The following is a 22004-nucleotide window of genomic DNA, read 5'->3' on the forward strand; positions in this document are numbered from 1 at the left end:
TCATTACACTCTTGTATTGCGGCAAAGCTGCCTTTCAAGCTCCGTTACGGTCGAACTTAGCCAAGAGACAAAGTCCAGTTGGAAATGGTCCCTAGAGTTTCAATATGCTTCACCTCATCACACCATTGTATTGCGGCAAAGCTGCCTTTCAAGGTCCGTTACGGTCGAACTTAGCCAAAAGACAGTCAACGTCCGTTTGGAAGTGGTCCCTAGATTTTCAATATGCTTCACCTCATCACACCCCCATATATATTGCGGCAAAGCTACCTTTCAAGCTCCGCTACGGTCGCAAATGTATTAACTCAAGAAAACGCTGGTTCCAACATGGAGATGAAAGATATGGCAGAGGTGGGGGCTCAATTAATGCTGTTTTGGACCTGAAATTTGGGCAGGAAGTCCGAAAAATTGGAAGCCGAAGCTTTTTAGCATCCAGAATTTCAGATGTTCTTATATATCGACGTCTACAAGGCAGATTTGGAACTCCGGACTTGAAGGGAGCAGATCCTTGTCCGCCACATCAGTTGTCTTCCACAGAAGTTGAAAGAGGAGGAGAGGCTGAGGAAATGGCATCTTTGCCTATCACGTGTAAAGTGTTGTTGGCAACACTTTGGTTGCACCAAATCATGTAGATAAATACAATTCAACCTCTACATTGCCTCATTCTTGATAAGACAACTATGAAACACCACCCCGCCAGTACTTCATCAACATAGCGAAAAGAAATACTTTCATGTTGCTATCTCATAAGAATCTCTCCAACTTTTTTTTTCTGCAATTTCGCTTCGAAGTATTCGAAAAATATTCTAGAAGTATTCGAGAAATATTCGAAAAATATTCTATTCGATTTGCACTCACACTTCAATATTCGAATTCGCTTCGCACCCAAAATTTTGCTATTCGCACAGCTCTAAAAAATACTTTTGGATTTAAAGTGTACATATACGTTTATGATACATTAATTTTCAAGTAATCAGCAGCATGCAAAATAACTAATATATACTTTAAAAGGAGTATTTAATTGCTACATAAATTGATGTGAGCATTTCTCTTTAGTCTCCCTTCAAGGTTGCAGATCAACAGCAAGTGCGGCAAGAGCTGCGCCGAGTGGAGCAGCAGGTGATTCAGCGGGGGCGGGCAGCCGAGATGCACTGGTCCTGCGACAAGTGGCAGCAAATGGCCGCAGGTGAGTGTTTGTCGCATTGTCCACTGCACACTGTACCTGGACTGTTTTTCTGTGCTGATTCCTTTGGCTATAATGTATCCTGAGAAGACAGCATGCAGGCTGCTTCCTTGGTCACTTGATCTATGCTTCCACCTACACGCTCCAAAAACTCAGCAGCTATCTAAGATCAGCTAAAGAAAATTGTAGATGGGTACGAACAGCACATTTCGCCACCGTCTTTGTGCATCCATGTCTATTTCAGCGTCTGTTCTACTGAGCACTTATTTATTGATTATTGTGGTCTGGCAGCGTGGCGCAAGTATATTTTAGTGCTGTGGACAAATGGTCTCTAGACATAGAGCTCTATGGTCTTGTTTCATTGAAGGATTGGATAGGATAGCCCCTATTCAACATTGCAGTTTCCTAATTTTGAGGATTTTCGAACAAATTTCTTGAAACACCCAGCATTGTATCTTTCGGACACCAAAGCCAGAAGTTTGCTTGCTTGGTTGATCGATCGATTGGTTAATTGTAAGGCACCACACTTTATTTCAGCATCATGTGCTCCCGTAAGTAAAGATATATTGGCCACATCTTTGGTTCGCAGTGTTCTCAGACATATATCACATATTTAATGATGCAGGCACAACCATTACACGGGTGCTGGGAGTCCTAGATGCCTTGGACAGGCATAGCTTTGACCGAGTGGATGCCACCAACTCCCTGGACACGCTCTACTCCAAAGTGTTTGCCAAAAGTGGTGACCAGCCCCAACCCGCGGCCTCTACACCTGGTGCAAGTCCTGGCCATGGGGTGGTGACAGGAGGGGCTGGGGGCAATGCAGAGGTGTTGGGGCCACAGCTGTCAACACCTCCTTCGCAGGACGAGCCCATTGTGCGACTTTTGTGCGAGTGGGCCGTCACAACCAAGCGCAGTGGCGAGCACAGGGCCCTTGTCGTTGCACGCCTGCTTGAGAAGCGTCAGAATGAGCTTAACATAGAGGTGCGTGCTCTCTGCTGCTTTTGCTCACACTCGGGGGTGGTGGGAGAGTTGGTCGTAGTTGGCTGTGGCTGATACTTGGGCCATAGGTACCCGGGCCATATGCTTGATTGAGCCCTCTTGTTGGTTCTGCCTGTACTTTTCCTCTTGGAAAAGAAAGGGCATAGCAGTTATGCGTTCTGAAATGGGTAGCGTGAAAACGAGGACACAAGAAGAAGTACTACAACCACACATCATCGTGTCAAGACTAACTTTATTGGAAAGAACGCACACTATTTTAAACCATCACTAAGTACCACGTGCTCTTACATCATTGATAGCCCAAAACATGTGCTCCTGCAAAGATTACAAAAGATTACAAAATATTAAAATGTTGATCAAATTTACTCTTATACTATGTAATGAAACAATTCAGGAAAGAAATTTCATTGTCATGCAGTGCCATTGAGGACATGCTTACACATAGATTGCCTTTTTTTTCATGTAGTAAGCCTCAGCAATTTCTCTAGTAGCCTGGTTGTTATGCTAGAAAATACAGATGGTGTCACGAAAGTCAGGGTTGCCGAATGTAAGGTTGTGGGAACACAAGCGCTCATTGGAAGGCAACGAGTACTCGCACGTTGCTCGACACTGTTCCCAACACGGATGCAACCCTGACTTTCGTGACACCATCTGTATTTTCAAGCGTAACAACCAGGCTACTAGAGAAATTGCTGAGGCTTACTACATGAAAAAAAAAGGCAATCTATGTGTAAGCATGCCCTCAATAGCACTGCATGACAATGAAATTTCTTTCCTGAATTGTTTCATTACATAGTATAAGAGTAAATGTGACCAACATTTTAACATTTTGTAATCTTTTGTAATCTTTGCAGGAGCACATGTTTTGGGCTATCAATGATGTAAGAGCACATGGTACTTGGTCATGGTTTAACCCTTTGAGGTTTTCGCCGTATATGTACTACATGCCTGTATGTTTATAACATGCACTTCTTTCGATCGTTTCTCTTGCTTGGCATGTGCTGCCACACTTCGGGAATACGTGGAATTTTTTTCATGTGCCGATGTCTCTCCGTTGTTTTTTTTTTCTTTCCAAAGCGGCGCAGTGGCTTTCCCTTGCGCATCCGAGCGTGTGTGGTGTGGCTGGTTTTGGTTTCGTCCTTCAGGTGGTTATCGCTTCTCGCGCCCGCAGAGCTGATGGCTGTCTGGTTTCTAATCTCTCAAAGGGTGACTGCTTGTTACTCTCTCTATTATTGCTCCCCGGGGCACGATTACATCTGTTTCCGTGCGGCGCTAAATTACACAAATGATGCCGCTGTGGTTGCGTTTCCTGTTTTGGGGGCTCGGAAAACCTAACTCTGTCTCGTTGGCGATAAGACAAAGGATTATTATAGCTTTTTCATTTGTTTTGCTTTCCGGACGGGTGCACAATCATGCAGTTTTCTTCCGTGCGCTCACTCACGCAGTTTGCTTACACTGTGGAAGTGCACACTGGTTGCTCTGCTGCTAGTGAGTCGAACGGTGATTCTTCTGATGTGGACTATTTCCCAACTGTATTTTTGCATGTCTGTGAGCTATGTTTAATACAATGCAAAAAAATCGAATAAGTGTTTTTTTTAGGATTTTGCTTGATGTTACTCACGAATAAACCATGTGTATGTAACAACGAAAATGATTTTTTGTCACTTTACGGTCACACAAAAAAATTTGAGACAGTTTTTTTCTTAAATAGGATCATCCGAAGAATTTAATTCAGCAATAAAAAAATTACACATTTTTGGAGTGCATTTCGCGAAAAAATTTGACCGTCAAAGGTTAAATTTAATATAGTGTGCGTTCTTTCCAATAAAGTTGTGAGATGGCGCTGTGTGGTGTGTAGTACTTCTTCTTGTGTCCTCGTTTTTGCGCTGCCAATTTCAAAATGCATAATCAATTCCAACTTACCCAAATGTCCGTTCTTCTTCATAGCAGTATACTAGTGCCTTTGTGGCATCACTGGCCTGATGGGCTGTGTGCCATGAAGGTTAAGTATACATTATATGAAGTCTGTTCCAAAAGTTTGAGCAGTAGCCAAGCACAAAGTGATGAGGGGGGGGGGTAGCAGTGCAACTCTTTCTCTCTCTGTCTCCATTGTCTCCAGCACTATGGATGTGCACTTTTTGAACCCATTTTTAGTCTTCATACCACTGAATGGGTCGTTCTCATTGGTGACACATGCACCCAAACACCTGTTGTCCTATGCTGTGAGGGCATGCAGTTTTGGACTTGTTAACTGTTTATATCTTTGACATCAAGACTTTAGGGGCATTAATTATGGTTTGATTGCCATTAGAAAGCATAGACATAGGTAGTGCTATCCTAAGTTTAAGGGGGGACAATGCCTTTTAAAAAGTTTTTAAAATTCGCAATTGATTTTGATGAAACTTGCTGAGATTATGTATATTTGTGTGCTGATTTCAAATATGCAGGGACTTTTGTAGTACAACATGTATTTTTTAAAATATCGAACATTTCATCTGCCTTGTTGGAGCATGATTTTGTCATAAACTGAGAAAGTTACAATGTAAATAAGCATATCACAATCACCTGGAGTGAGAATGTTATGCAATAGAACATGAATGGACGTTGTTAACCCATGTGAACAAAAGTTATGTTATGTTGAACATTCATGAGCAACATCCCAGCCTTGCATTGACTTCAACATCAAAATCCCAGCTTGACCTCTTCCCTTTGTAGAAGCAGCCATGTGCTTGTGATGTATGTCACTGGAAGATTATTCTACCCTGCTGGTGGTAATATTAAAATGTCAAATGATGTGATAGGCATTGTGTGACATAAAAAATTGGATACATGATCTGCATATTTCTGTCCTTATTATCCCCCTCTTATGAGCTGTGTACCTGGTATCTTCAGAGAGAGAGAGAAAAAAAGAACATAATTGCCAGAGAATTTGATCTTTGCACTTCTTAAAAGTGCTGGTGTATTTGGTTTCATAATACCATAATACAGTGCTGCTAACAGCTCTTGTGGCTATCAAATAGAGCTAAAAGAGCTTTCTTGGGAATTACTTTTGTTGTACACTTCTGTATTTGCTTTCTATAAAACAGAAGACAGTGCGTACTTTATAAGACAAGCACTGATTTAGCCTTTTGCTTGCATTAAATATATATGTTGGTGCTGGTTTCTAAGTAACTGAGATTCACCTTTTCAGAAGTACAATGACGCCGACCTGGTGGACGAAAAGGATTCTCAGGACTCTGGGATGGCACCCACCGGTTTACCCATATTCCAGAGCCTGCTCGTCAATTTCCTTGACATGGAAGCCCCTGTCCTTGGTATGCACCTTGCATCTTACGTTGTCTGCTTTTTAACCTTACTTGTAGTAAGTTTTTTTTTTTATGTATGATACATCTTCTTGATAAAAGCTCAGGGTAACAGCATCGTATGTTCCACCTATCAATTGTTTCGAATTTTCATTCAGAGAATGTTCAAGATGACACTTAGATGATCTCTTTTAGCCTTTTTCTAATGTATACAGATCGCTAGAGCTGGTAAATGCAATAGTGGCAGTTCTGAAAAGAAAAAATAAATAAAATTGCAGGTGCCAGTCAGTCTCTTCACATCATGTAAATAATAATGAGAATAATAAAAAGATAGTGTATTGATTTATGTAAACGATCTGGGTGTGATACGCACAGCCATTTTCTCCATTTATGCACAGCCACTTCCTCCCGTAAGTACGCACTCGAACTTTGTAGAACTTTAGGGTAGTTCCTGGCTAATTGCAAATGCACTCTTAACTCTGCTTCACATGAGGCTCTTTGTCCTGCCTCTGCACACGACCCCAATTGACCGTGTGGTCTACTAGTACAAGATTAAAGGGTGAGCGTGTGCCAGTGCTGTGGTTAGGGTTTAAATCCTGAAGAAGAAAACGTTGCTCTTCATTTTCTCGACAAACAGCTAACCTCTTCCCACAAATTGCTTCACAAACCTAAACCAATCAGCCGGAATGTTCCTTTAGGCCTACAACAAGAGTCAGATTAAAAACGGAAGAATAAAATAATTTAGCTTTTACTTGCGTAAGCTTCCTCTATAAAAAGCTGCATAAAGGGACAGTGTGAGCTATATATATATATATATATATACAGTCAAACCTCGTTAATACGTACCCGCTTTAAGCGTACTAACGGTTAAAACGTAGTTGCGACGAATCCCCGACCGAGTCCCATAGAGCCCAATGCATTCGCTGACCGCTTAAGCCGTAGTACTTCGCCCTACGCCTACCGGTTAGTGCGTACCCTGCGTACCGTGATAACGTTTTGTGCCATAAAATTTTACTGCGCCGCTGAACTTCCCGACGCCACAATGTGCCGCCAAAGGTTTTCCGTCTTTTCGAGAAGTGCGTATCGGTCGATCACTGATTCCGACTTCCGCGCGATTGCGGCGATGCTTTTGCGGGTAAGCGGGAAAGAACGAAGGTGACGGCCACCGACGAACGCGCCAGCATGACTTATCGCCGAGAACCTTATCACAATAAGTATCTTCAGATATCTGCTCGGGCACGCGTGCAGCGCAGCACCACTTTAAGCCTACTGCACGCTTTTAATAGGCGACAACCTGAACGCGCTGGGCCGCCGATCGCTGCCGCCTCGTTGCGCGGGGCCGTGTTCAAGCGCGCGCCGCTTTGTAGAAAAGAAAGCAGCTCGCTGTTGCGGAGTTGAGCGTTGCTGGTCGCGGGCGACGAGAAACCTTTGCATTGACGCTATCACGTTAAACGCACACGTACGGTACAGCAAGCATAGCGCTGTTGCAACCATACTGCACGCTTTTATTTGGCGACCACCCAAACGCGCTGCCGTTCGCTGCCAGGACCGCTACAGCGTCGCGGAGTGCGCATCGCTTGCAGGAATTTCGTCATCGCCGCGTTAACCGAACAAGTTACTCGCCGCATCTGTGCACAGTCTGGAGTGAAGTGGCTACGAAGAACACTCCCACGACAAATGCGCGCGTGCGGTACAGCAAGCGGCCCGGCAGTGACGGCCTGAGCCGAGAAGGCGACGCGCTGCACGCAACTAGCCAGGAGACGATCGGCTCCACGCAGCCGTACCGCGTTTCAATGGAACTGCGTCAGTTTTCGTTTATGAGCAGATCGCGGTACAGACGCACGCACATATATCGCGGAAAGCCGACACTGTCCGTTCTGTCGCTATGTTGGTCACTGCGTATACCGGACCCTGTAATAGTTCCGAAATGCTGCTTGGCGTCGCCACCGCGCGCTATCGGCACTATCGGACGGTTGTGCGAGAGTACCAGAATCTTTTCTCCACTTCGGCAAAAAGAAAGAAAAGGCTTTGCAATGGGTACTTTAGGCAATATTTGCTGTGGCACTGTATTTATTTCTTTGCTGGCGGCGATGGCGTACGCGAGGAGATGCAAATCTTTACTTTGTGGTTAATGCGTACTACCGTTTAGTGCGTAGTTACGCGGCGTTCCCGGCAGGTACGCATTAACGAGGTTCCACTGTATATATATATATATATATGTATAGCAGAAGCAAGGTGTTGATGCACAAGTGAAAAGAAGCTTTATTTGACGTTTCGGCCGTGGGCCCGGCCTTCGTCAGGGCCCACGAAGGCCGGGCCCACGGCCGAAACGTCAAATAAAGCTTCTTTTCACTTGTGCGTCAACACCTTGCTTCTGCTATTACTCCCGGATCCGGCAACACCTTTCCTCGAATATATATATATATATATATATATATATATATATATATATATATATATATATATACATACAGTCGACGACCGATAATTCGGACTCCACGGGGAATGTAAATAAGTCTGAATTATCGAATGTCCGAAAAAATGAATGTGTTAGAAAAAAAAATGCTTTTATTGACACTTCAGGGTGCCGGTGGCCGAAAAAAGTTGTCAATGTGTTACTGCACGCACTTCCGCTTACGTGCAACCAAGTCCGCCTGTATCTCCACCAATGTGATGTGATCGCTGTACGATGACGAGCTCGTTTCGTTCGTGAAGGCAATGGGTGTGTGTGGCGCACTTAGCGGTCGCACAAAGAGGCAGCATGAATGGCGGCGCGGCGCGTTTGGGTTCTCGCCTATTAAATGCGTGCACTACGCATGCAACTGCACCAGGCCACATGCACTACCGAGCAGTTGACTGAAGATGCTTATCGTAAGGCTTGTCAGCGATTGAGTACTGGCGTGTTTGCCACCTGCCACCATCACGCCTCCGTGCATTTCCACTGCTTATCCGTAAAGACATCGCTGCACGGCGCCGTGATAGCGGCCTCTTTGAATTTCTGGCCTGCTTCACCACATAACACTTCGGCATTGCGACAAAGCTGACTTTCGGACTCTGCTACTGTCGCAAACAGGTCGACTCGCGAAGGCGCTGGTTCGAACCTACGAGATGATAGACACGGCAGAGGTGGGGGCTTTAATTATTGCCTTTCGGACCTGCAATTTGGGCAGAAAGTCCGAAAAATCGGATGCCGAAGAGTTTTAGCGTCCAAAATTTCGGATGTTTTTGTTTATTGACATCTATGGGGCTGGTGACGGTGCCGCGAAAGCGTCCGAATTTTCGAGCAATGTCCGGAAAATCAGCCGTCCGAAAAAACGGCAGTTGACTGTATCTGCCGTGTCTCGTTGTCGTCGGCGCTGGCTGTGGGGCCACCGTTGGCGCCATTTAACTTAGATGTTTTGAGACAGCAGAGAGTAAAATAAAGCAAGTCTCAAAATAAAAGTGAACGCGCGCAAAACGCTTTACCGCAGACACATTCGACAGAATGGCGGCGATAGCAGCAATAGCAGCGCAGCGCGGGAGCGCGGGGATACAGGAACCGGAATGTAGGATGTTCGCGATGTTGATACGATTTCCCACAGTTGACCAGTGCCTCCAAGATTGGCATTTCCAATTACAAATCTCTGAGGCATAAAGTAGCGATCGAAATAAAGCCTCATAGATCAGCAATTAGCTTTCGTTTTGATCTCTGAGGCTATACTTTGTATGGTACGGGTGCCGGAGGAGACAATGGCTGGCGATTCGGCATGCGCGATAGTCTCAAACGGGGTCCGGATTATCGAATGTAGATCTGGCAGCTGTCCGAAATATTGGTCGCCTTTACACATTACTTCTATGGGACCATCAGTGGTGCTGCGCGACTGTCCGAATTACCGAGCATGTCCGAATTATCGGTGTCCAATTTATCGGTCGGCGACTGTAGTATCATGAAGCGAAGGGCATCTTTGGTTGGTCATTGCATAATCGGTAAATGTAACTACCTAAGGGGCATTTTTTTTTTTTTTGCAGGAAAGCTGTCTATGGTTAGGATCTGGAATTTTATGGCATCCAAGTGGGAAAAACTCTCCCCTAAAAAGTGAGAGTAAAAGAGCCAACAACAAAAGCAAACGCATATTGCCACATGCGGCAGAGTTCGGGTTAATGGCCACCTGTGTCTAAAACAGTCTCTGTGAATGTATGGCATGGTGCGTGACATAGTGTGCGCCTGACAAGGCAAGGCAACCAAGGGGAATTTTGGATACCATTTCAGTCCGCTGTTGCTATAGGAAGGCCACACTTGATCTGTATGCCTGAAGGGCAGTGTATCTATGAGGAGGGACAGCGAGAGCAGTGGTGGGAGAGAGGCCATCGATGTCGTGCAAACCCGGCGGCCAAAGAAGAAGAGTGAATTGTGTATCTCTCTCTATTTGCACATGGTAATCACATAATTACATAAAATAAGTGTAATTACTAGAGCTGTGCGAATAGCAAATTTTTGGGTACTGTGAAGCGAATTCGAATATTGAAGTGTGAGTGCGAATCGAATAAAATACTTCTCGAATATTTCTCGTATATTTTGAAGTGAAATTGCAGAAAAAAAAGTTGGAGAGGATTCCTTAGCATATTCTTATGAGATAGCAACATGAAAGTGTTTCTTTTCGCTAGATTGATGAAGTGCTGGTGGGGTGGTGTTTCATAGTTTTCTTATCAAGAATGAGGTAATGTAAAGGCCGAATTGTATTTATGTACATGATTTGATGCAACCAAAGTGTTGCTGACAACACTTTACACGGGTTGTCAGGTTAAAGCAAAGATGCCATTTCCTCAGCCCCTCCTCCTCTATCAACTTCTGTGGAAGCCCAACTGATGTGGCGGACAAGGGTGTGCTCCTTTCAAGTACGGAGTTCCAAATCTGCCTCGTAGATGTCTATATATAAGAACACCTGAAATTGTGGATGCTAAAAAGCTTTGACGTCCGATTTTTCGGACTTCCTGCCCAAATTTCAGGCCCAAAACAGCATTAATTGAGCCCCCACCTCTGCCACATCTTTCATCTCCATGTTGGAACCAGCGTTTTCTTGAGTTAATACATTTGCGACCGTAGTGAAGCTTGAAAGGCAGCTTTGCCGCAATAGCGGGGTGTGATGAGGTGAAGCATATTGAAAATCTAGGGACCATTTCCAATCGGACGTTGACTGTGTGTTGACAGTTCGACCGTAACGGAGCTTGAAAGGCTGCTTTGCCGCAATACAAGAGTGTAATGAGGTGAAGCATATTAAAAATCTGAAGGGGTCACTTTCAATTGGACGTTGACTGTATTTGTTTTTGGGAAGTTTGAATAGTTCGAATAGTAAAATTCCAGTGCGAATTGAATGAAATAGCAAACACTATTAGAAAAATATTTGAAATTTCGAATATTCGCACACCCCTAGTAATTACATGTCGCATAATTACTAAATAGGCAGTAAAAGCTCTACCAATCGCCATAGCAGCTTTGCTGGTCAACCACATTTACAGAGAAGAACAACTGATAAAGTTTTTCTTCCATTCTTATCCTTGGACACAGATGACAAGCCATCTCCTGAGAACCGGACAGCCTTTGCCAACCTTGTGCTGCTGTTTGCCGAGCTGATCCACTGTGATGTGTTCTCCCACGATGCCTACATGTGCACCCTGATCTCGCGGGGTTACTTTGCCAGTTACCCACCAGGGGGTGCCGGTCTGCCGAGTGTCATGGGAACGGGAGCAGGCAGCGTTGGTGGTGCCCCGCGTGCTCCATCACCTGAACCGTCACTCACAGGTTTCCTTGATCCCAACCTGGGCCCCTCACCTAGCCATGGGAGTGCCAGCAACCCTGGAAACACTGGTGGCATGTCCATGGGTCTAGGATTGGGTGAATTGGGCATTGGGAATCTTGGGGAGCCTTCTCGTCAGGCTGACTCGCTGCATATGTTCGAGCCGGGTGCAGTGAAACATGAGGTGGGTACTTGCACATATCTCACATATGGTACTCAAAATAGCTTTTGTGGCTAGTTTGGTTTTTCACAGATACAAGCAGTATTTGGTATGGCAATCTTTTGGGTGACTTTTTGTACTCTTTACCGAGAAGTATTTCAATTAATTGTAAGGAGAAATAGACACAATGGCCGTTTGCTAGGCCGGCTGTTCTATTCTAACGTTGTCTTTCTCTTCCTCGCGGTGGCCAAGCACAAGGGCCCAAGCTCCGTTACAGCTCTTTGTCATTACGCTTGGTCATAACTTCGACTACAATCAAATCCCATCACAATGAAATTGACAGGACACATGAAAATGTTCGTTGTCGTGGAATTTCGTTGCAGCGAAATTTCTTGTATAGACCAAAGAAGTTAGGAAAATCTGGTGATCATGACCAGTCCTTCGGTTGTGGAAAGCATTGTTCTTTGCATTGAATTCTAGCTAAGTCTGACGTATTTGGCCACACACAGTGTTACTTATTCAGACGACCCTCGGAGCATGCTGAGCACAGAACCCTGCAAGTGCGTGTGTCGTAGCTTTGCTGCAGGCCAACCGAAAACTAAATGCCTGAGTCTGCACCACCATAGTCATAAGCGAATGACAGTAAAGCCGAAACACTTCGTGCCTTTTTACGAATTTATTCCCTTTAATCTTCCGCTGTGTTAGCCACTTGCCTTCGGAACTGTGTAGTCACTATCGATGATTGCAACGATAGCACTACATTACTGCTGGCCCATCAATACTGATCAGCAAGATTTTCTTAGCGATCTCCGAACGTCCCTAGGTTGGCAGGTATGGAAAGCCAACTATCAGTATTTTGCATATATATTCCCATTTGTGGAGGAATTGTATATATAGGAGCATTGAACTTAAATGGACCTGACAGGCCGCCATATGTGGTTCTAGCTTTACAACAGCAGCAGGTGGCATAATAATTCCTCTAAAAAAGTTGAAAACAGTGGGCCTTCATCCAACAAGACCATTGGACTATGATTCGTGGCTCTATGGGCCCAATGATAGAGTACTGTTGATGTATATCGCGGAAACCGCGCTACACTGATATATTTAATTGTGCATGCTGTTGGGCAAACTTTCGAATAAAAGAAAAACGAAAACGAGAGAAAATGTTCCGTACTACCCTAGATTAAAGGAGTGCTGGCACGACTTTGAGACATCGCAAAAGGGACATTTTTCGTTTCCTTGGTATGCAGTGTCAACACTGTCCACAACCAGAGCCGGAGAATACGTATAAAATATTTTAATTTGACTTTGAAGTTTTCGTCGATGAGCATCTGCAAGCCAGCCCCACTGCAATGGACATTATCCCGACGAGTCAAGGCAGTTCCCCCGAGTTTTCGAGTTCTGTGTCCTGCATGCAGCCTAAATCGTAGAAATCACTGTCAGGGTCACTGGACGACAATTCATTCATCGTTGTTTATGTGCACCACGAGCAGATGACGGATTTGCCGCTAGTTTCTGTATCACCGTGACGTCACACTGCTATGAAACGTCACTGAGAAGCCACCCCCTCGATATCGAAACCGAAAGTGTCTTTTTAAGGTAGCGTTAATTAAAATATATACGATGCATTCCCAGGCACCACAATACTTGTTTTAGGTTTCTCGACACCAGTATTTTTATTTAGAGCGACAATCCGAGTATTTTTTAAATTCGTGTCAGTACTCCTTTAATACTGTGGGCCTGACGTCTAATTTTCGAATAGGTTGGCTGGGGTGTTCAGATGGACATGGATGATGCGGGACTGGATGCTGACCTGGATAACATCTTGCAACGCATCAAAGAAGGCCAGCAGAACATGAGTGACCAACCTGGTAAGTAAAGCAAGGATCACCTTGAGTATAATATCGGATGATGAATATTACGTTTCAGGTGACACCGTGACAGTGAGGTGGTATTTCTTTAAAATTCGGGTCATTTCGATGAAAATTGTGCCACTAAATTACATTGTAGTTTGCTACTTTTGATAAAGAGAATTAAGTGGCACCATGTGCAGTTGTCATTTGGAGGAACCTCTGTGGGTTTACATTGGTCATGCAGTTAACCCGGATGTAACGAAATTAACGAATGTCGGCACTATTTCTTTATGTACAGGTTTTCGTTACATGCAGTTTCATATGAAAATCGGCAAATATCATGCAAAACAAAACCAAAATGAGACGGACATCACTTCAGAAGACCTCACCTCTCAAATTTATTCAGAAGAAAAAAAAAGGTGCGTGATTTTGGCTTGTGTTTTCTTCATATATGGTGACATCAAGCGGCGCTCCAAGGAAGTTAATTCATGAAATGCAACTTCATCATCCTGTGCGCCGGTGGCACGATGCAAGACGTTCAACGCGTCCGTCACTTCCTTCACGGTAGACGTGGCAAACAGTGGATCTTTCCCTGATGCACCTTCGTCATGACCACGATCTTGCATCATTTCAACCAGGGCCGCATCTAACATTTCTTCAGTACATACGGCGCCATTGTCAGCAAACAAAAATACGCCAAGTTCGACATCGTTGGGCACTCCCCCATTAACACACAGTGCATCCCACAATTCAGTTACACCCACTGGCTTTGCAGGCTCCTTTTTATCGTCGCAGATTCCAGCTTCAGTGATATTTATTTGGGCCTTGGCAAAGCAATTTGAAACTGTCTGAGCTGCAACTTCTTGCCACGACACGGCAATCATCTCAACGGCTTAATAGATGTTTATCGTTGTTTGCCGTTCAAAACGGATGTCCAGAAGAACCTTTTCTATCACACGATGGTGGTAGCAGCACTTGAAGCTGTTGAGTATTCCCTTGTCCAGTGGCTGTATCAGGGATGTGCAATTGGGAGGAAAATATATCAACTCTATGTTTGAGAGCTGAAGGCCATCAACGTGGTGCGCAGAGCAATCGTCCAGGAGCGAACAGATTTGGCAGCCTTGTCACTTGATGTCTTCGCTGAAGTCTTTCAGCCAATCGGAAAAGATCGCCGGCGAGATCCACGTCTTTGAATTGGCCACATACTTTACCGGAATTCGCTTCGTTCCCTTGAAGCATCTGGGCCGGGCGCTTTTCCCGGTAACCAGCGGGACCCATTTGTCACTGTCATCACTGTTGGCGCAAAGCAAAGCCGTCACGCGGAGTTTTCTTTGCTTGCCTCTGTGGCAGTCTTCTCCTTTAAGCGCCAGCGTGCGATTAGGCAGCATCTAATAAAACTAAAGTAACGTGGAACAATCTTGGCATAGAACAGCGCTTTGTGATAGGTGGCGAGACACTGGAAGTTGTAAAGGAGTACGTCTACTTAGGACAGGTAGTAACCGCGGAGCCGAACCATGAGAGTGAAATAACTAGAAGAATAAGGATGGGATGGGGCTCATTCGGCAAGCATTATCAAATCATGAATGGTAGTCTACCACTATCCCTCAAGAGGAAGGTATATAACTGTTGCATCTTACCGGTACTTACCTACGGAGCAGAAACCTGGAGACTCATAAAGAGGGTTCAACTTAAATTGAGGACGATGCAGCGAGCGATGGAAAGGAAAATGATAGTTGTAACCTTAAGAGACAGGAAGAAAGCAGAGTGGGTCAGGAAACATACGCGGGTTAAGGATATCATAGTTGAAATCAAGAAGAAGAAATGGATATGGGCCGGGCAAGTAGCACGTCGGCAGGATAACCAGTGGTCATTAAGGGTAACTGACTGGATTCTAAGAGATGGCAAACGCGTGAGGGGGAGACAGAAAATTAGGTGGGTAGATGAGATTAAGAAGTTTGCAGGTATAACGTGGCAGGAGAAAGCACAGGACCGGGTTGATTGGCGGAACATGGGAGAGGCCTTTGCCCTGCAGTGGGCGTAGACAGGCTTATGATGATGATGATGATGATGGTGATGAATGTCAGCTGCCTCGTAGCGGCTCAAAATGCCAGGCAGCTCCTTGGCCACCCACGATGCACAAGCATCGCTGTCGGCAGAGGCGACTCACTGCGAATGATCTTCCTGACGACTCCGTTTCGGCTCTTAAATCCTTGCAGCCAGCTATTGCTAGCTTTGAAGTCGTCGAGGCCCAGGATGCAAGCAAAATCCTTCGCTTTTTGTTGTAGGATGGCGCCGCTTATGGGCACATTTCGAGCACGTGTGTCCAAAAACCACGTTAGCACGGCTTTGTCCACATCGGTGTACATTGACGACTTCATTCTTTTTTTCTTCAAGCTTGTGCCCGACTCTACTGCACTGCGGATGCTGTCTTTCGCACTCAAGATAGTCGACAGAGTGCTGGCAGGAATGTTGAATCGCACAGCGACATTCTTCTTCTTCACGCCAGTGGCGACCATATTGACGATCGACAGCTTGTCCTCGAAAGACAAAACTTTGTGCTTTCTCGCTGAACTCATTTTCGAAGCGAACAGTCACTGTGAGAAACGCGCAGTACACAATGGTGACGTTGACACTTGCGTTAAGGCTCGCGTCGCGTCTACTCACACATGATGCAACAACAACAAAACACGCAAAAGCATAAAAAAGCAAACAAAATCAGGTACGCACAACAGCGACACCTGGTGTCTTGATGCGTAAGTGAAAAAAAAAAGGGAAAGAAACTCGGATCTGCCACAGAGTGACGTCAGGGGAGCTAGCGACTTTCATCATCATGATATCATCATCGCGGCACACCGGATCGACTGCTGTGGTTCACTGCGCTTGCATGCGTTCCTCTCGCGATCGCCACTTGTCTTTTTTTAGCAATTGCAAAAGTTACACATTATTTATCCGAATTTTCAGCAGATCTACTGCTCAAAATAATGAATGATGACCATGGAAAATTCGTTAAGTAGAGGTTCGTTACATCCAGGTTTAACTGTATCACTTGTCCCTTGTTCTTCCAGCATGTGGCATGCCTGTTACCAGGCTAAAACAAATGCATTTGGCTTTTCTATGAAAGGCTGGCAGCAACAGAATGTGCAGAGGGTGCCTTTCTTAGTTGTCAGCTTGATTTTGGTACATTCTGCCTTATCTGTTTTACTGGAATGCTCATTTTGCTGCTCATTCCATGTGACAGTATTGTATAGTTGTGGAAGAAATGTCGGGAGAAAAATAGAATTGAACATAAAGAACAGTGAGAACCTTATATCTTCAGGAGCATTTATAACTGCTGGAGCTGTTGAACAGGGGCTGAAGATGTTATCTTCTGCTGAAGGTTTCTATTTCTTGCTGTCTCGGTGTAGCAGCTTATAAAATTTTAACATCACTTACTCGGAAGCATAAGACTTCATTAAGTGATGTTCTGAGATCCCGTTGAATTGGAAGTGATAGCAAGAACCGTGAGTATCCTAATCTTTCTATTCACATGTTGCTTGACTTGAATGTCTTTCTCGATTGTATAAAATAAATGTCAGTGCCGCCTCTTGAATGAAGAAGACAGTTTGCTAATAGTGTACCGGAATAGGGCAGTTTGTCGTATGTAGCCGAAAACGTCGTTAATGACAGCCTGAAGTGCTTGAGCACATCGGTCTACAGCAGCCTCATGCTTGCTGCAGCATGGAGTCATTTTTTGTAGGCGGAGGTACAGGGCCTCTGGGATTGGTGGCTACAGTTGCTTTGTTAGTCATGCATGTCGGTGTGGAAATTTCTGATTGCTCTCTGCTGTTTTTTTTTTTTGCTGCATATGCGGATTTTTTTGTGTGTGCATGCAGGAGAAGCGGAGCGTTTGCAAAAGTTTGCTTTTTTACGCATTGTGTTTCTTGCAGTACGATTAGAACATCAACATTGGGCTTCGTCAGATTGAATATATTGCAGGAACGTTTAACTGTAATCCTACACGTTATTGCCCTTTGTGGAGCGAAATACCCAAATTTAGCAGCAATCATCATGAGCATTATTTTTTTCTTTTGTAAAACTTGGCGACCACTCTTCTGGTTGATGCACTGAAGGGATGCTTGTGCGGTCCGGCTGATGTAGGAAAAGTAGTCCTTCTGGACCTCCTCGTGTGTTTTGCCGCATATATCTTCAACATACTGTGACAACCGAACAGGCATGCACATGTATGGAATGAACAGAGGAGCACCTTCTTTTTCTGTCTGGAATCAGAACAGCAAGCATGCAGAAGCAGCATGATTTATTGCAATAATGCATCTTAATGGTATGTTGTTATTTTTTTTTGCATATTATCTTAGTTTCAATTGTGTTACATGACCATTTTATTCAGTAAATGCAGAAAGTTGCGTTTCAATATTTAAATGTTGTGCGCTAGGCACGTCGATTGATTGCAGTGCCCTCCTGGTGGAGTCATCGTAACAGTGACCACAGTTTCCCCTTTGTTTTTCTGTACAGACGTCATGCTAACCTATACCAGTACAGTCGAATCCCGCTATAACGAATATCGCTACAACGAAATTTCCGCCACAACAAATAATTTTCGATTCCCCGTAATAGAAAACAATGCGAAAAATGTCTCGTCACAATGAATACTTTTTCTGGGTATTTCCGCTTGAACGAAGTTTTCGCGAGTGCCACCACATAGGGAAAAGGAGCTTGGCCTAGGTTTGCCGCGAAATTCTGCTGGAAACTCGACCATTTCTCGTTGCCAGAGCGATGCGTTAAGCGCGAGACAGACGGTACGATTTTCCATGCGATGCGACGGTCGACGCGGCGGTGGGGCAGCCGGAATGGTGGCTGTCCGATGCTATGAAATGTCACCATTCCGGTTTTCCCACCGCCGCGTCGGACGTCGCATCGCATGGAAAATCGTACCATCTGTCTCGCGCTTTACACGAATCTTGCAATGCGTTAGGGCCGCATTGCAAGACCTGTGTCTTCATGAGAGACATGCTTTCTGCCACCACACGCACATCCCGGTAAATTATTCGTGTAAACATTCGTAAATTACTCGGCGACAGATGATCCATCCGCCATGATGCTGCCAAGGGGTTTGATGAGCGTGCTGGCCGTGGAGGAATTGTTCCTCAAGAACTCCCGCCATTGTTTTGACGTAGCACTCAAAACAAAACTACTGCTCGTCTTCACAAGCCCTGTGATCGTGAATGACATCCACGGCATTTTGAAGGCACACGCGTGGCCAGCGCGCACCTAGTCCAAGCCTAATTATACATTTGCCGCAACTGCTGCGAACACAAATGCGGTCGTGTCAATGCGATCATGGGCGACCACGAAAGTACGCGCATCGACTCAAAGCAATGCTGCAGTCAAAACCACGGTAGACGCGATCAGAGATAGCAACGATGCAGTTCTGAAGGCACACGCATGGCCATCGCGCTCAGATTGAAAACGGAACTACCGTTTGCCGCAGCCGCTGCACAGAAAACTGCGGTCGCTATCGTCGCGATCATCGATAGCGAATGTGCTCAATTACGCGGCTAACACACCGGAAGGAAGATTAAAGGCATGTCGTAAAATGGCCCGAAGCGTTTCGGCTTTCCTTTCGCTCGCTTATGACTGTGGTAGTGCGGAGCTTTGGCACTTCGTTTTCAGTTAGCCTCTAGCGAACTTTGGCACGCTCCTTCGCGGCGCTACGTGCTCGGCGCACTTTGAGGGTAGCCTGCATATAGTATTTGCTCGCGTATAACCCACGTGTGTAACTCGCGTATTGACGCAAAGCCACCTTCCTTGCATTACCGTGAAGCCAACTTGCGCACCGAAATTCGCGTATAACCCGCACCCCGAGTTTAGCGCTAAATTTTCTGTATATTTTGTGCGTGTTCTACACGAGAAAATATATTCACTCGGTGTGCGGCCAAGTACGTCCGAGTTAGCGAGAGTTAAATGCTAAGGACAGTGCATGCGCTTGCCAGGACCATAGGACGAGTCATTGGATCATCAGATCTTGCTAACTTTTGTGGTCTATAGATGAAATTTCGCTGCAACGAAATTCTGCGACAACGAACTTTTTCGCGCGTCCCGTCAATTTTGTTGTACACTCAAACCTCGGTATAACGAACACGGATATAACGAATTATTGGTTATAACGAAGTAAATGAAGAATAGTCTCTTCATAGCTACAGTGTTACAAATAAACGTTTATAACGAATTTTTGGATATAACGAAGTTATTTTCGGGGCAGATGTGACTTTGTTATAATGAGGTTTGAGTGTAGCGGGATTTGACTGCACACCATACTTCACTTGTCACTTCGTCAGATTGTGACGGGTGCCTGTTTGGGGCAATGACCCCTGACAGGGATGCCAAGTGCTGGAAATGCAGCCATAGAATTGTTTGTAGGTTGTTCCTACCATAGCTGCTATTTGGTGCTGTTTGAGGGGCCCAATTGAAAGCACTGGCAGTGGTCCGGTAGAATTTAATAGAGGCATTCACTCTTCTCATGTGCTTGCATTATCAAGTTTTGTCATGCTTGCTGTTCTGTCTGGCCGCTCCCCTCTGCAGATTCCGTAGGCTCGGACAAGGAAGAAGGGGGCTCCCTCCAAGGCCCTACCACACCCATGGCCGAGACTCCAGCGGGTGGGGGTGCAGGTTCCCAGCCAGGTGGTGGGGCCTCGGGTGTCAGTGGGACTCCAGGGAGTGGTGTACGGAGTCCCAACTGGCCCCTGCGGCACCTGCAGTACACCACACACTTCCCTCTGCCTCAGGAGGAAGGGGGTCTCTGGTCTCATGACTGCAACCAACGGCACATTCTGCTCTACGGTGTGGGAAAGATTCGTGACGAGGCACGGCATGCACTCAAGAAGGTCACCAAGGAAATACAGAAGCTGTTTGCCAAGAAGGCATCGATGGACATCGCTGACGGGGGAAAGGTGAATTCCATGCAGTGTTTTGAAGTTCTGACTTTCTGAGATTGTAAGTTAGACTTTTTGGTTAGTGAATGGCTTAGTAAAAAGCACAAGAACACTGAACAGATGTGCTGGGATGACACAGAACAATTCTCGTTTTTGAAGACTGATTCCTTTCTTTCTTTCTCACCCTGTCATCTATGCTGTTCACCACGCAGCATTTTCCGAAATTTTGGACTGTTTGTTATCACCTGTTTTCATGAACATAAATGCCCTGTGTGCAGATGTAATTTGACAGAAAGGTTTAGCCTGGAGTACTCAATTACAACGAATGTCAATACAACAAACTTCAGGGGATTGTGGCAAATTGTTCATTTTTCTGAATGTTTGCTATAATGAAGGCTCCAAGGCTAGCCATAACTAAATTTCAGTGATGTAGACTTGCCACTTTTGTAATATCACATCCTTGAACGCAGGTCTGCTAGTACATTTTGTAAATGGCAACAAGTTTAATATCTTCTATGTGTAAGTTTGAATTCTGCTGTGCTTTCTTTTTTTTTTTTTCATTTAGGTCAAACGGCATGCTCGTGAGGGTTTCAACTTTGAGGCAGTCACGGCAAGATTCCAGTCCCTTTCGTATTTTGACCAACATGTGGTTGCCCAGACATGTGCTGCATCAGTGGTGGAGATGTTGGCTGGCTTTGCTGCAGGATCCTCGAATCACCTGCCTCTTGTTGACTACATTGCCTTTCTCTTTGACCTTATGGAGCTGTCCTTCAACATTCATGGCTTGATCAAGTTTGGCCTTCAGGTGAATATGTCCTCTCTCTGCATCTAGCCATTCACATGATGCTTCTTCACTTCAGCTTTATCTAGTCATATTGCTTGGTTTGCACGCCATGGCCTACTCAACTTTAGGACAATACTACTTTGGGCCAGTTGGTAAGGCTCATAGTACTGTGACCTATTCAAATTCTCAGTTGATCTTTTCCTAAGGAAGAAATGCTGCTTGTTGTCAATGTAAGTAATTTTTGTGGTGGGGAAGCACACATTAGAGAGCTGAAGTCATTTCTAATACAATAAAAGTTGACATTGCCCATTCAGATTTAATATAACCAGATTCCTTGGACGTAAAAGTGGCAGAATTAGAAAAGGTGGGGGGGGGGGGGTCAGTCAGAAATGGGCTACAACATTTATTTGAAGTTCTTTTTCAGCGAAACTATTTTCATTCCAAAGCTCTTTAGTAACTTAGTGCTTGTTTTGGCATTACAATGAGATTACCTGTGCAGTGAAGGATGTCTGATGTCTTGGCTATATTGCAAGCATTACTGTGTGAGATCTTTACAACTAAGTGATTGGTATGAATAACAAAGTCATAAGGTTTCAGAAAAATATTTTTGAAAATTTCTACTGTGCTGCTTGGAAAGTATGCCACTCAGTGTTTTACTTACAGTAAATATATTGCTATAACTGAGGTAGCATACATTCAGGATTTGACTTAAATGATGTCCTGCTGCTATCTGCTGTATCAAAGAAATGATTGCCTTATTTTGTGTCTCGTTTCAGTTGCTGAAAGAGCTCGTTGAAGTTGAGAACCAGCTTGCACAGAAGGGTTCTACTCTTAGTGGATCATATGCAACATCTCTAGGCTTGTACATTGTAGGCCTGTTTTATAGGTACCATTGCTGCCTGCTTGTATGCCAAGATTATACTTTACAAGCTTGTGAAAGGTCAGTACATCTGCAAGACTTGTTGAGGGGATGTCACTATAGCTGTCGTATCGATTGTAGCAGATGGTGCACTGCTCACATGA

The 22004-nt window shown here is 44.9% G+C and overlaps 1 protein-coding gene across 1 annotated transcript in view; it reads left to right on the plus strand.

Annotated features, from left to right (window-relative positions):
* Positions 1-22004, plus strand: part of LOC119388189 (mediator of RNA polymerase II transcription subunit 12-like protein) — a 125523-nt gene that overhangs the window by 15809 nt on the left and 87710 nt on the right. Inside the window, exons 12-19 of the mRNA XM_049413857.1 lie at positions 1054-1183; positions 1806-2164; positions 5373-5496; positions 11030-11442; positions 13181-13289; positions 19848-20215; positions 20763-21002; positions 21758-21921. Of these exons, the coding sequence (XP_049269814.1) occupies positions 1054-1183; positions 1806-2164; positions 5373-5496; positions 11030-11442; positions 13181-13289; positions 19848-20215; positions 20763-21002; positions 21758-21921 (1907 nt within the window). The remainder of the gene's footprint in view (positions 1-1053; positions 1184-1805; positions 2165-5372; positions 5497-11029; positions 11443-13180; positions 13290-19847; positions 20216-20762; positions 21003-21757; positions 21922-22004) is intronic.

The sequence above is a fragment of the Rhipicephalus sanguineus genome, chromosome 3, assembly GCF_013339695.2.
Source record: "Rhipicephalus sanguineus isolate Rsan-2018 chromosome 3, BIME_Rsan_1.4, whole genome shotgun sequence".
Lineage (NCBI taxonomy): Eukaryota > Metazoa > Arthropoda > Arachnida > Ixodida > Ixodidae > Rhipicephalus > Rhipicephalus sanguineus.